Raw genomic sequence first — 15185 nt, 5'->3', positions numbered from 1 at the left:
CCGGTCAGTGTTGCAGGGCCCAATGGTGGCTGCATTGTGAATGACTCCATGTTCAGCAATAGCAGCACACATTGTGATATTGCCCCCATGCTGGCCTGGGACATCTGCTGTGGCCCTCTGACCTATTATGTTCCTGCTACGTCACCTTACTTTGTTTAGGTTAAATCCTGTTTTATCTGCATACACCAAAATGTGCTGGGTCTCACTGGCCTCCGACTCAAGTATCCTCTAAATAGAAACACAAACATATCCTCCACAACTGCCATCTGCTGCTCATGTGACAGAAGTGGGCCTCTCCCACCAGAATGAGGCAGTGGTTCTATTCTGACAACACAAATGAGGACATCAATTGTTATCCAGAGGTAGCTGACTACTCTGTACTGCATACTACAGAATTGTATTTGTTATATTGCATATGAAACAGAACTAATGAAAATGTTGGACCAGTTACTTGCTCCCATTCCTGAATGTCCATATAATAGAGACCACAGTACATCGTGCCACCTGAGGCTGCACCCGCCAACCAGCTTCAGCAAAGCTCAGGCCATGATTGATCACATGATCTACAACTGCTGCCCGTATTTCGCCAGTGACCCTCTGATATGTACTCAGTTGTCTTCCTTGAACCCTTCTTTGTCCTTGTCCTCTGCGTGCTCCTCTCCCGCTTGCCATTCGAACACCACGCCCTCTCACAACTTCCTGCTCCATTTTCAGCATTATGCAGTGGAACCTGAGCATCTATATCTGCTTGTGTGAATGCAATTTAGTGGCATGACATGCACCTGTGATATAACATTGTGAACATGTGTTTCTCTTTGTTTCAACTGACTCATCTGAGAACAGGTAATTCCATTTATTTTCAGTTGATGACCAATTTTATTGTTACCACTGACAGTGTGCGATTGGCCTTACTCTTTACTGCATACCTGAAAGAAGTTTAAAATGATTTGATTGATGACACTGATGCATCGTGCGACAGTATCAAAGCGAGTGAGAGACCTGCAGCTCTCAGTGATGAATGTACAAACTGTTTTGATTGTCAAAGTCAGGTGAGAAATGCAACTGTGTGTGGGACACTGTGTTACTGTTTTGAGAACTGCATGGTGAGAATGGTGTTTCTCAGGAGGAAATTGCATGAAAGCAACTGAGAAAAACTGTAACTACGAGAGTCAAAATGCTTAGATGTATTGTCATAAGGTCAGTGTAAGCATGCTCCTGCGCTCCACGATTCTGAATGAGTTCCCACTTTCTTATTGCCACTGACTGATCATATTTCTTTAGCAAACTGATAATTATTCATGTCAAAGACAGCAGCTTCAACACTGCAAGGCTCTACATTACAGTAGGTAAAGGTCACTAGCCATAGAAAGCACTCACATGCACATGTAAACTGTTCAGATCTCAAGACACAGATGATAGATAGATAGATAGATAGATAGAGAGATAGATAGATAGACAGATAGATAGATAGATAGATAGATAGATAGATAGATAGATAGATAGATAGATAGATAGATTGATTGATTGATTGATTGATTGATTGAATGATTTAATTTTCCTGAAGGAAATTTAAGCTTTGGAAATTTATTTGCAACAGTTCAAAGATATTCCCAGAAAATATCCAGATGAAGATTTTGTTTCAACCAACTCGCAGAGTACTCTGTGACTGTTACTCTTTATTCTCAACTGGCTCAATTTTTTACTTTCTGGACCTGAAATATGCACCTCTGACTATAACCTAATGACAGAAAATAGCTGGATATGTGTACTGTTTATCACGATGCATGTGCAACCTGCAGGCATATTGGCAGATAACAAGAGCATCCAGACAGGCATTCATACAGGTAAATAGCTACATATCCCCCTTTTCCTAAACACATTACAAGCAATACTGGCCAATTACTGACAGGAAGTGGGGGGGCATACAGGAGTGTGTGTGCAATGGCCTCAGCGACAGCAAACTGGGTCTGACTTGGCTGTGTATATAGGAGACAAACTGGTAGGAAAAGGATGGACTTGAAGCTGGAGTAGCTGGTTTGGCATGCAGAGGAATTTCATGCACTCAAACAGGAAGTAGGTGCTGAGGTCCAAGGAATCACATAAGGCTTAAGCTTCCTCTTTGGGAGGGGCTTCCAGTTTTTCTGGGTCAGGGTCTGTCTTGAAGGCTGTGTCTTGCTGTTGCTCCTTGTCATGTTCCTTAGATCTGCAGCAAAGATGTATGATGACTACAGTGAGTCGAAAATAAGGAGCTATATAAAGATTTAGGTCAATGTTAATTGTGTTGATATCGTCCACTTAAATTATTTCAGAAGAGATATCACAATATCACAAAATACATTCTGCAAAGATATGACCCTGAAAGCTGGCTTGCTGAAAGTTATGTAAATTATCAGTGAAATTGTAAAGTGAAACGTACCCAACTAGAAGCATCAACAGCACTCACAGAAATCGTACAGTGTGGTGGAGTTACGAGCAGTGACTTAGAACTACATGATAAATACTAATGACTCTGGGCCTTTTGCAACAAGGCAGAACACTACAATAACACACTAAAAGCAAAGCAGGAAGGAGGATCCATATAGCTTAAAGTTTTGATACTGATGAAGAAGAGATTGTATATGAATTGTGGACAAATATATAGGTATATGTAATATACATATATAAAATATACAGATGCTCCTCGCTTTACAATAGTTCAGCTTACAATATTTCAACTTACCGATTGGTTATGTTACTTTTGAGAACGATCCGATTCCTTTAAACGGCTCTTCCGTACAAACGAAGGGAACTTACATGAGAACGTACTTGAGAGTTGTTCTTTTTATCGTTGTGCCCAAATTTAACCACCTGCCCTAAATCAAGCCCCCTCCCCTTTACGTGAACGGTAAGAACAAGCCAGTCACAAGAGGTAGATGTTCTTAGGTTCCTTAATGGCAGAATGATCAGGGTTTGTGCCAACATAAAGTTTTCTAATATTAAGTGCTGAATGAATTGCATTCAAGGCAAGGGAACTTTATGTAGATAACCCATTTCATACGGAGGGCAAATTCAAAGTAGTAAATTCACTGACAAAGCAGAGGGATTTGGCGCCACCTTGTGTAATGTTTTCGGTGCATGTCACTGATATTATGTTTGGCACTACGAGTAATTTTGTGGTGCTATGTCCACACACGCGAAATCCAGTTATATTGGTGCGATGTCCAAGTCTGAATCTGATCCAGATCTTACCTTATCATTATTTTAGTGATTATTTTACATATCAACCTAGTAACCCTCACCACTGTAGAAAAAGAACGATGTCCAACTAAATAAAGTTGTATTCATTAATTCACTTTTCAAATACTGGTATTTGGTTAGTTGCAGCAATTTTTTACTTATTCAGAGTTATTTACTTTTTTTTTTTTACTTATTTATTTAGAATATCATGTTAATATTCGACTTATAGTATTTTACACTTACGATGGGTTAATCGGAAAATAACTCCATTGTACGACAAGGATACACTGTACACTGTATTTGTATGTATAGATATACACACATGGGTTTAAAAATGCTTTATTTTGTAAAATGTATAAAGAGACTAGATGTAAAAGGGATACGTTGATTTATTATTATAAGGCATTAAGGAACCGGAAAAGAGATTCATAGAGAATCGTTTTCATGTCTATCACCCAAGGATTCATTTGAGGTTCCTAAAGCTAACAGGAAAAGGAAAGATCAGTATTTCAAGCACAGATACATAGGATCCTAATATAAAGGTCAAAGGTTACGGTCATGTCATAACAACACGAGTTAATAATTTCAGAGTGACCTGCGTGAAGGTGCTGGTCTCACTGATGTGAGGGCCTCCCAACTAGAGGTAGAGCTGTCATGTGATTAAGAGACATAGTCACATGACCTGCTTACACAGATCAACATTATATCATTATATAGCTGTTCTGAACATCATTGGTTGGGTTTTGAAAGGAAAGATGTTTCGGAATGAGGAGAAAGTGAAAGAGAGGGGTTTGGGAGAAGGACGAGCAGCGAAAGGCTGCAGATGTGGACTTTCATGCTGAAAGAAGGTGTGGAAGCAGAGTGACACGAGGGGAGAGCAGGACCAGGGATCTGGTGACTTTATGGTTCAGCCCTCTGTCCTGTGAAACTCACTAATGCTAAAGCTAAATATCGTCCAGCAAAATATGCCCGGTACTGTGTTTGACCCCCTTCGGAAATGTGTGATAAAGTGCACAAAGAATTATCACAGCCTTCTCAGCCAGGGCAACAGGACACTGGACTTACCGCATGGCCTTTACGACGAGGATGATGACCATCACCAAACCTAGGAGGCCACACAGGCTCCCCACCACCACAGCACACAGTTTTCCTGGAAGAAAGATGATTTTCAATTTACCATTAGGCAGGACATTTGGAACAGGACCAGAGAATCTGCACAAAATACTGTACACTTTTAATAGTGCTGTTATTACAGCCATGTATCCAGTACAGGCTCACAGTGAGCCTGGGCAGGGGACACCCTACTACTCACTGCGAATATCCCAGAGTACACAGGGCAGGGGACACCCTACTACTCACTGTGAATATCCCAGAGTACACAGGGCAGGGGACACCCTACTACTCACTGTGAATATCCCAGAGTACACAGGGCAGGAGACGCCCTACTACTAACTGTGAATATCCCAGAGTACACAGGGCAGGGGACACCCTACTACTCACTGTGAATATCCCAGAGTACACAGGGCAGGGGACACCCTACTACTCACTGTGAATATCCCAGAGTACACAGGGCAGGAGACGCCCTACTACTAACTGTGAATATCCCAGAGTACACAGGGCAGGGGACACCCTACTACTCACTGTGAATATCCCAGAGTACACAGGGCAGGGGACACCCTACTACTCACTGTGAATATCCCAGAGTACACAGGGCAGGGGACACCCTACTACTCACTGTGAATATCCCAGAGTACACAGGGCAGGGGACACCCTACTACTCACTGTGAATATCCCAGAGTACACAGGGCAGGAGACAGCTTACTACTCACTGCAAATATCCCAGAGTACACAGGACAGGAGACACATGGACAGTTATGGGCAGTGATCAGGCTAAGATATGATGCACACTTACCAAGAGTGTATCTGGTGATGGAATCTGGAATAGTTAAAAGAAACATCTTTCAGAATTATATTCAGTGTTCCGGTGCACTGAGGTGGGCTATGAGCTGTATTCCTCGCTAATTTTACGTTCATATTCATGCTCGCCCACCATCTCAATCCTTCGCAAACAATGTGGTCAGTGTTTTCGGTGAGATTCCACAAACACTAATCGGGGGCCTCATTAATAGCCTCCCTCCCCCCACCTCAATAACATTAGGCTTCTTTTCTTACCCTTTCATCTCCCTCCCACAGCAAATTTAAATGCCCCCCCCCCCTGCATAATCCCTACAGCTATTAAAATGCTGCTGATTTGTTTACTTGTTGGACAATGATGCCATTTCTCCTGCAAGATTTACTGAGGAATATGTGGACATATATGTGAAGCACTAAGTACTGTAATGAAGATCCACACAGGACAGGGACAGTAGGGGTGGCCAGGTGTGGAAAAAACCCTGTAGTCTGCAGGTTGAAGATCTCTACACAGCAGCAACTCATGCCTGCAAAGTTCTACACAAAATTACATCTTAACACTTCAAGAAATTTCTTCTCTCTCTCTTTTTCTCCATCTCTTGACCGCATACACATTCTCTCAGTATCTCGTACTCTTCCCCTCATGAGAGCCAGAGTGTACTGACCCAAGACAAATGAGGCCAACACTACCCTCTGGTTGAGGGGTTGGGTTGTGCGGAAGTTGTCCTGGAGAGGGACAGATTTGGGGTCCTTCTCATCGTTGGAGAACAGCGCTGTCTCCAGGTTCTTCAGCTATGGTGTAGAGCGGGATGAAAGTGGTGGCAGGAGAGAGAGCAAGAGAGAGAGAGAGAGAGAGAGAGAGAGAGAGAAAACAAAACAGCTGAAGAAATGTTCTGGAAAAGTTCAGTTTTGGTTACCTAATGTAAGGTATTGCATCATTCGCATTTTGCTGGTTCACCCAATAAAGGAACTATAAGTGAATGTGATATTGGGCTGAAAACATGGAAATGAAAACAAAAAGGGATTTTTTTTATTAAACTGTTTCTTATATGAAAGAAACGGACGTGGCAGTCAGGAAGATCTCAGCAAGTATCCTTCTAAATGGCCAATAGCCATTTCAGTGTCTTCCTCTTGAACAAAGAAAACAGTCAGAAAATTAAAAACATCTCACAGTTGTGTTTCCTATCTATATTATACATTTAGTTGGGGAGGTGCTGTAAAGGTGGGGGGGGGGGGGTTATGATGATTCCAAGGGCCCCTGAGTGAGGGGCCTGGATTGGTCTGGGTTGGGGGCCCAATATGATATGCTTTCATGGGGCCCAAAATCTCTAGCAGTTTTCCTGACTAAGTAGCAACATTCATCAAAGAATAAACAGCTTCAATCACAGGAAATACATCACCCCCCTCCCCCAGTGGCAACAACTTTTACCATGTTTGATATAATCTTGTATAAAACACGTAGCTCCCCAGGTAATTTTCTTTGTAGAAGTGGCTCTCACTCTAAGGTTGGAGAGCCCTGCTTTATGTTCTCACCTGCGTGCGAGACACAGTAACCTTCTCCGCAAAAACTGTCCACAGCACACTCTGGTAGCAGGGCGGCGTGGTGAGCGAGCCATTGTACCGGAAGTATCTGCCCAGGTCAGTGGGGAGCAGGGAGCGGACATTGAAGGAGGGGATGGGCGTTTGCTGTCCTGCAGGGGGCAGTAAAAGGATTGCAGCAATTCAGTATGACGATGACAGGGAGTAGATGCTTAAAGCTACAGTACTGGGAATCTCTTTGGGAATCATGCTACAATCATGTGTTCATGACAGACACAGGACTTCATGGCTCTACTGTGCAATGCGCCACCTTCAGGTCAAGGTTGGATTAGACAAGTGGACACACGGACACACCAAGAGTCTGACGCCACACATGAGCTGTTTGGCATGATTAGAAACTGACAGTGTTTGACATTGACCAACAGACACTAACGACACATTAGTGTCACCTGCATATTTGATGAATTCCAAGTACTTAAAGATGTTCTCATACGCAGAGTTATTGTCATCACCTGTCTGGGGGACAACAGGCCAATTAAACAGCAATAGGAGTAAACACATGAAATAGCCACAGAACTGGAACAAGATCTTATAGATTTCATAGGCTGCAAAAAGTGCATTTTCACATCACATTGCTGAAAAATGGTTGCAGTACTTTCGCCACGACAGGGTATCCAGTACCTGTGACATTTAAAGAGCCATCTTATTTCACCTCTACATTCCTTAAATGTCTCCTCTTAAATGACAAGATTTCTCTTTGCAAAGGCCAGGAACCTCTACTTGTTCCTGCAGACTATGTCTTTATTCAATGTACTCTATGAAGACACAGTTTGGCGACACACATTATTGTTCAATTTGTAAGAAGTGGCTGCCATTTTTGTTTTGAGTGTGTTTGGCTTTGTGTTTTGGTACTTACAGAGTTAGGGGCACAATTGTCTTTTTGTTTCATCTTTGTTTTCTACATAATAAGTTAGCTTGGGGATTGCACTGAGTTAGCCTGTGTTTGTATTTGTTGCTTCGGCCTGGGTCACTTCCGATGTCTATCACTGGTGGGTTGTATCTGCTACATGTCAATTCGTCATTGTCCGTTTACCATGTATATAATAACCCCACCTCAAAATCACATTCTGTGGTCCGTTGTTTGGCTTCTCACCCCTCCATCCCACTCTATTATGGCCCAACCCTATGCTAGATATTAACCAGTGGTAGGCAGGGTTCCGCTAATCCGCTAACTGCTAATTGGCAAAGTTAACCTTTTTATTAGCGGATTAGCGTTTCTACTAACTTTGAAAACCATCAGTGGACCAATCAACTTCCGCTAAATATAGTTCCACTAATTGTAAATCCACTGACATTTTTTTGCAGGTAAACCCTAAAGTCATACATATTTGTTCCTGTCTGTTGTAAGCATGTCTGCAACAAATTATCTGAAACAAGGAGTGATTGGTCAATAACTTGTTGGTTATCCGGCTAAGCGAGAAATTCTGCTTTGTGATTCAGGCCCCCAGTTGTATTTTCTGGGTTATGATTGACAGAACTATAGACTAATAAAGAGCTGAGACCCGCCTTCCTAGTTCTGGAAGCTCCTTCCTCCCTCTGAGCCAGAACATGTCTCACAGACAAAATGTTAGATTGTAAGAATCTGACCAAATGACGGACCCCCTGCTGTTTCTACTGCTATTTCTGATCTTCATTTCAGCTGACATCTTTAAACACTTTGGAAAATCCTCGCTCTGTCTGTTTTTGACCAGAAATCTGTCATTCATGAGAAGTGGCGTAAATGGTGTGTGACTCAGGGATGAGCAGGGTTGGGGTAAAGAGGTTATGAAGGGAACAGCACCTCGATCAGCACTCCCAAAACCGCCAGGCCGTCTCGCTGGCTTTGGGCCACAGACGCGTTGGGGTAGAGATCTGAATTGTAGTGGACCACATGGAGCTGAGGAGAACAAAAAATTGCATTAATCTGTGTGTGTGTGTGTGTGTGTGTGTGTGCGCGCACGTGGGAGTTCTCCACAGAATGTGTGTGGCTGTCTAATCCGTATAAAATCTCTCGGTCAGTCTGAATGAAGTTTATTAGTTCATTTATATTGGAAGCTCAGCAAGCAAGCAGGTGGGGGAGAGGGGGACGGGACGGCTGGGAGACATGTGGTCATGGGAGCCATTGAACAGGAAACACAGGGAAACTGGCCCACAGACTGAACCAATGCAGGTGGATCTTCCCTCCTCCTTTCCCTTTCACCTTTTTTCCCTTCCTCTCCCTCCATTGCTTGCTCTCTCCCAGTCGGTGAACCTGTGAAGGAGCAGCTGGGCCGCCTGCCTCTGGGCTGATTCCCGCATAATGCAGCCTCCCTCCTGCCCAAGACCGGACCAGCCAGGGGAGACGCTCCTCCACTGACTCCTGTCCTCTCACTTGGCTCCCTGGCTCACTCCCCCTTTGCATTTCAGCCTCTCTCTCCCCCCCCCCCCCAGTCTCCCCCTCTCTCTCCCCTACCCCCCAGTCTCTCTATCTCCTCCATTCTCCTCATCTCCACTCCCGACCCCCTCCCCAGCCCTGCAGCCCTCTCATCCAAGCACAGAGATGGGCTGTATGTGCATCATGCTGTTCAGTGCCCCCTCTTACACCCAGGCCCGCTTCAGCACGATGGGAACCGGCACCAAGATCAGCTGGAGCCCATTGAGCTTAGTCTTGTTCTTCCAGGTTGGATTTGCGTCCCCCTCATCTCCCTGTGCGGATCTCTGTTTGTGTCCCTGCATGTCCCTGTGTGTTTCCCTGTGTGTCCCTGCATGTCCCTGTGTGTCCCTGCATGTCCCTGTGTGTTTCCCTGTGTGTGTCTCAGTGTGTCCCTGCATGTCCCTCTGTGTCTGCCTGTCTTTATACAAGAACAAATCTTCCTGCCCTGCCTGTTTCCCAGCAAACAGCATCCTGTAGCAGTACAGCTTGACAAAAAATCCTCTGTGCGCCTTTAATCCAGACATTAGGAGGGAGCATTTATATCAGGGATGTTAACCTTACTAATTAGCCCTCTGTAATCTCTTGTTTTTCCTAAAACAGGAACACCTTTGAACAGTTCCAATGAGCCGGGCTGGATAAACACAATTACTCACATATAGACTTGCATATCGGATTTATGGGTGTCCAGGATTTTGGCCATTTGGGCAAACAATGACTGTATCACATGGGACATACGGTAGGCATCCCTCACCTCAGCAGCGGATCGACGGCCATCCACGGTGTGCTCGCTGCCCCCGGCCAGGCCCCCGCTGCCATCCCAGTCCCTACCACAGTGGAAGTGCAGCTGCACAGCTGTGAACTTCCAGGGCAGCCCCCCCAGTTGCCAGGCGGGCAAGGACATCTTCACTGCAACACAGGAGATGGGAAGGCGTGGGCGGGCCTTGTACGCGCTCACATGGGAACGGGAGGCGGGAGTCTGGCCCGGCGAGCAGCAGCGTCATGGACGAGGAGCGGGAACCACGGGGACACCGTATGAATGCGTGACCCAGGAATCACAGGCCAGGCAAAGGCAACAAAGAAGTCTTTCAGCGTGGCGAACCGGACCATTCTGGGCCAGCGGGTTTGACAATGATCCGTTCAGAACAGCTGAGCAGAGCAGGACATGATGAGAGTGCCAACGCACGGGGGCGTCAACGAGGACATAATGTTAGCATTGACTTATTTAGTTATTAAGGCGCAGGATGAGATAAACTTACGTGGCTGTTTACAAAAGCGCTTGTCTGTCTGGCATTATGGGTAATTATGCATTAACTACATGCTGCTGTACACAGTTCAGGGACCCCCCCCGCTGCCTCACCTGTGTGTCCATTGTTGGACAGGGTGAAGGGATCGTGGCCGGGCTTATGGTAACCCACAACATTGACAGGCATCAGCGAGGGGTCGTGATGCAGGGCGGAGGTCTCCACATCGATGGGGGACTGCCAGACCCCCCCGCAGTCGGGGAAGGACTTTGACCACTGGGCCATATCTGGTGGGGAGAGGAGATGCTCAAACGGGCTGCAGTGTGGGTGATGCCAGGCCCCCCAGCAGTGGATTAGTGTTTTAATCCATCCTGAATGAAGCCCGAGCCCCAATTACAGGGGTCTGACTGCTCTGTCTTTCTTACAGCACTAAGGCCTATAGTTTCATTTTTGTGTTTTTGGGTTTCATTTGGAGGGACTTTGGTGTGATAAATTCATACGAATCACCCATAGTGTCCATTCATACAAATGCAAGGAAAGTGTGTGTGTGTCTGTGTGTGAGAGAGAGAGAGAGAGAGAGAGAGAGTGATGGGCAGACAGACATGAAATGAAATGCAGGGACAAAAGCCAGCAAGGGGACAGCAGACAGCGGGAGGGGGGATGGGAGGGTCCCTCTCATCCGACAGTGGCGGGTAAAACGGGACCCAGAGCGTGTTGAGGGACAGACCCAAAGGCCAATCATGCGTATGTGATGAAGCTGCAGATCGCAGCCCAAGCTGAGAGGCGGGTGTCGCCGCACACCCCTGTGAGACTGGAGGAAAGGGGGGGGGGGTGGCAATGAATAGGGAGAGGGGTGCGGATTCGCTACGGAGAGTGGGGACAAAGGAGGGGAGATGCAGCTGAAAGAGAGAGAAAGGGTGGCTCACAGCCTGCTGCTGGGTTTTGGGTCTTACGATGTTTAAATGTCGTATTCCCAGTCTGTAATGCTGAAAGCAGCATTTATAAGATTATTGTTCGCTTAATGCACAGCATTTACTTTTAGCTATCTACTACTTACTACTTTACTTCTGTTTTTTATTAATATTCATTGATTAACTTCTCCACAGTCTACACCCTACTTTTAGCAGGCAAGCCCACTCACTAGCAAGTCCAGGGAGGGGGGGGGGATGGTGTGGTCAGTCTTGGACCCCCAGAGGTGTTTTTTGATTCCTCTTCTCCATTGTCATCTGGCTTTCTTTCTTTCTTTCTTTCTTTCTCCTCCCTCTTCCCATTTTTTGTTTTATTCTGTCTTAACATGTACAATGTATCACAACGCATGTAAGTCCTATGTAAAGCACCTTGGAGCGATTCTGTTACGAAAGGCGCTATATAAAAATTAATTAAATTGAATTAATATTAATATAACCAAGACCTTTTTATAACCTTGTGTTTTTTTTTAAGATTTTTAATCATATGGGTTCCTGGGACATCGCAGCAAGTTCATATTTCAACTGGCTTTTGATTTTCCTAACCTGGAACTCACACGGTGCTGCTCTCATCCATAAGCAGCTCTCCTCTGTGCCTGACCACCGCCCCCCCTAACCTCTGACCACCCCTCCATCAAAAACAGAGGACAGAAAAAACGTTGTCGCCTAGCTTTGCGTTGTCATGGAAATCGCCTTGACAACACCGAGACTCACATCTCGCCATTCTAGCCCTAGCTTGGTGTCCTAAATACTGCAGAGCATTCCGCAGCACATGGACCCGCGCGGCGGGACGCTCGGCAGGAATGCTCATGCCGGCAAGGAAGCACAGCGGCTTATAAAACTGCACACATGCAGCTTGGCACTGCCTACTGTCCCCCCCGTTTACTGTAACATTACACGGGATGAATTTAGCATGTACTATACACAGCTACCTGCTGGAATTTTAAAGTCACAAGACTTATTCTTACTTTGACAGGACATCAGTGGAGTTAAGAACACGATGTACCGTAGGTCTAACATACCCTAAACATGATAACCAGCCACATGGAAGTACCTCCCCTCGCAGGTACGAAGCCACCAGCTTCACTGACCCAAAGGGGACCCTCTTCCATCTCTCCTTCCACACGGAGCTGCCAGACTCCTTTTCTGTCACCCACTCACTCGTCCCCCAGTCCCCTTTCTTCCTGTCCCCCTCAGTGTGACCGTCTCTCCGCTGCCAGCATGGCCAACTGGCCGGCTGCGAGTAGCAAACAGCCGAGTGCGGCAGAGAGGGAGCCAAATTCAGGACTTTAGAGGAGAACAGGAGAGTTGGAGAGAGAGAGAGACAGAGAGAGAGAGAGTACAATGAGGATGAAGATGGAGGAAGACGAGCATACAGATGACCGAACCTTAATTAGACGTAAGCGTGTCGAGGCAACAGGGATGCAACTGTAATGATAACATACTGTTTGGGGCTTCAAAACTACAGCTAAACCTCAAAGACACGTATGTAGAGTTTTCATTTTACCTTTATATGTCCAGTGTGAATCTGAAATAAGGAGAGAACATAGTGTGAAGTGCATTCACTTAATGAACAAAGATAAAGGAAGACTGTTGTTAGTACTCACTTGCGGTTGTAGACCAGTAGTCAGTTAATCAGAATGATAGTACAAAGACTTTTCATTCCACTATCATTTAAAAACCAAGTACAGTTATTAACAGCTCAGAGAAATGGAGTGAGGAATGAAAGACATTTTAATATTGCCCTTACCAGCATCTGCACCATCTATCCAGCGCAAGAAAAAACAAAGTAGAAGTGTCCCCAGATTAAACGAGTCCATCGCCCATGCAGGTGCAAAGAGACGGGCAGCAGATGAGGAGGTGGATCGAGGCTCGAGTGCAGTTAACTAGTCTCTCATATCACCCTTCTGTGCACTATGAGTGATAGACAGTGATAGATACGGACACTGGCTCAGAAGAGATAAGCTGGAAACCGCAGTGCTGAACAAACAAGTCAGCAGAGACCGCAATCCAGTCCGGCGCAAACCAAGTCTGAGTCAACCGAGAGGCTGAGAGGGAATAAAAGAGATTGGGAGGGGGACTTGTAAAGAATGGTGGGCACAGTGAGTGGGATTTGGAGGGGGGGAGGGGGAATAGAAAGGGTGGCAGAGAAGGTAAAAATGTAAAGTCTGGGAGGAAAGTTAAAGAGAATAAATGGAAAATGCAAACAAAATGTGTGTCTCAGGCTGCAGTTAGGGGGTTCTGTGCATATGGTGTGAAAAAGTGTAGCTGGCTTCCCTTTCTCCGAATGGCCTGCTTTGTGAATCTCATCATGCTGCTGCAAAGCAATCGTGTAAACAGATACAGAATAAGAGCTGGAAGACAATGTGGGAGAGCAAACAAAATGTCTCTGTGAGCTACTGGTCTGTGAGCTGTCTCTCTGTGAGCCACCTCTCTGTCAGTTGTCTCTCTGTGAGCCACTTCTCCATGAGCCACCGCTCTGTGAGGCACCTCTCTGTCAGCTACCTCTCTCTGAGCTGTCTCTGTGAACTACCTCTCTGTGACCTACCTCTCTATGAGCCACCATCTGTAAATCCACTGTCTGCTCAGCTTTCCTTAGAGCAGGCTTCATTCTACAGCTGTCCCACATCTCTATGTGAGCTCTGCTGTATCTATAGCATGAACACGGCCTGTGCCAGCCTCAGGTACTGCAGCGGTGTGGAGGGGACAGTAACTCATAGGTTTGGTACAGATGCTGGTAGGTGAGCAAATAAAGCAAAGACAGACAAAGCAGAATCTGCAGTTGCATCAGCAGCTGTGTTTATGGTAGTTTAAGCTAAAGCAATCAGTTTTAAATACCGAGTCTAGATTTATTAATTAAGACCAAGGGGACATGCTTCAAGTACACTGATCTCAGTGTGTGTTTGTACACGTTGATCAGCTCAGTTCAATAAGGAGGACCCAAGCCTTGTATGTATGTCTGACCTAAATGTAAATAGACGGAACTGAAAATAAATATGGCTAAAGTTACTCACTGTGGTTAGGATACTTTTGAATCGCTGACAGCAAAATAGTGGAATAATTTGACCTGTGATATAAAAATGCATGTATTAATACCTCTTTATCTTCAAAGGTTTACCAATGTTTCCAAGCTGTATACAGCACATCCTAGACAGGGAATTCAATGACAGGTCTGTAGAGAAAATTACACCAAGGCCACAGTTATTGTTCTGCCCGTGTCATCATGGGGTTTCCTCCAGTTACTCCGGTTTCCCCCTTGAGACCAAAAAATGTGCTGAAGTTCACTGGAGTTGCCAAACTGCCTGTAAGCATGAATTTGTGTATGAATGGTGTGTGTGCCCTCTGATAGGTTGCCACCCTGTCCTGGGTTGTTCCCTACTTTGCACCTGTAGCTTCTGGGACAGGCTCTGAACCCCCACTATCTATAGCAGACATGCGGGCACAAAAATTGGGTGGATGGATGGATTGTAAACTGAATTATAATGCCTTCTAGGGTTGTGTACATGGCTCGCAAATTCTGGCAAAATTTCTAGCCCATGTATGTCCCAAAAACAGCTAAATTTGTCCTGAAATGAGGCCAAAATAATTTTGGTATCTGACATGCAGTGGTAGTGTGGTCTAAGTGCCGGAACCTAATTAAAGGAGTTTCAATGTCTCTTTAAATACAAAACCTGAACTGTTGTCTTGCTTCTCCAGTCCAAATTGCAACATTATTCCTGCCATTCAGAAGAATAATACTTCTTAAATGTAATAAAACATACACTGTATGGATAAAAGTATTGGGATACACCTCTTAATCATTAAATTCAGGTGTTTCATTCACACCCATTGCCACAGCAGTATAAAATCAAGCACCTAGGC

The 15185-nt window shown here is 45.3% G+C and overlaps 1 protein-coding gene across 3 annotated transcripts; it reads right to left on the bottom strand.

Moving 5' to 3' along the window:
• Positions 1 to 1564: 1564 nt before the first annotated feature.
• LOC111853306 (carbonic anhydrase XIV) lies at positions 1565 to 13375 on the bottom strand. 3 transcript variants are annotated; one of them, XM_072716658.1, is made up of 11 exons: positions 13075 to 13375; positions 12832 to 12852; positions 10476 to 10646; positions 9870 to 10024; positions 8507 to 8602; positions 7116 to 7182; positions 6661 to 6818; positions 5793 to 5919; positions 5129 to 5152; positions 4282 to 4366; positions 1565 to 2203 (listed from the first exon to the last, which is right to left on the bottom strand). In XM_072716658.1, the coding sequence occupies exons 1-11, from the start codon at positions 13142 to 13144 to the stop codon at positions 2107 to 2109; spliced, it is 1071 nt and encodes a 356-aa protein (XP_072572759.1). In that variant the 5' UTR covers positions 13145 to 13375; the 3' UTR covers positions 1565 to 2106. The 3 variants fall into 3 exon arrangements, with proteins under 3 accessions (XP_072572759.1, XP_072572761.1, XP_072572760.1); XM_072716660.1 differs by lacking the exons at positions 12832 to 12852; positions 13075 to 13375 and adding an exon at positions 12713 to 12780; XM_072716659.1 differs by lacking the exons at positions 12832 to 12852; positions 13075 to 13375 and adding an exon at positions 12379 to 12595.
• Positions 13376 to 15185: the final 1810 nt, after the last annotated feature.

Source organism: Paramormyrops kingsleyae, chromosome 9 (assembly GCF_048594095.1).
Source record: "Paramormyrops kingsleyae isolate MSU_618 chromosome 9, PKINGS_0.4, whole genome shotgun sequence".
NCBI lineage: Eukaryota > Metazoa > Chordata > Actinopteri > Osteoglossiformes > Mormyridae > Paramormyrops > Paramormyrops kingsleyae.
Note: the sequence above shows the minus strand (reverse complement) of the source record. Positions and strands in the feature narration are given on the sequence as shown.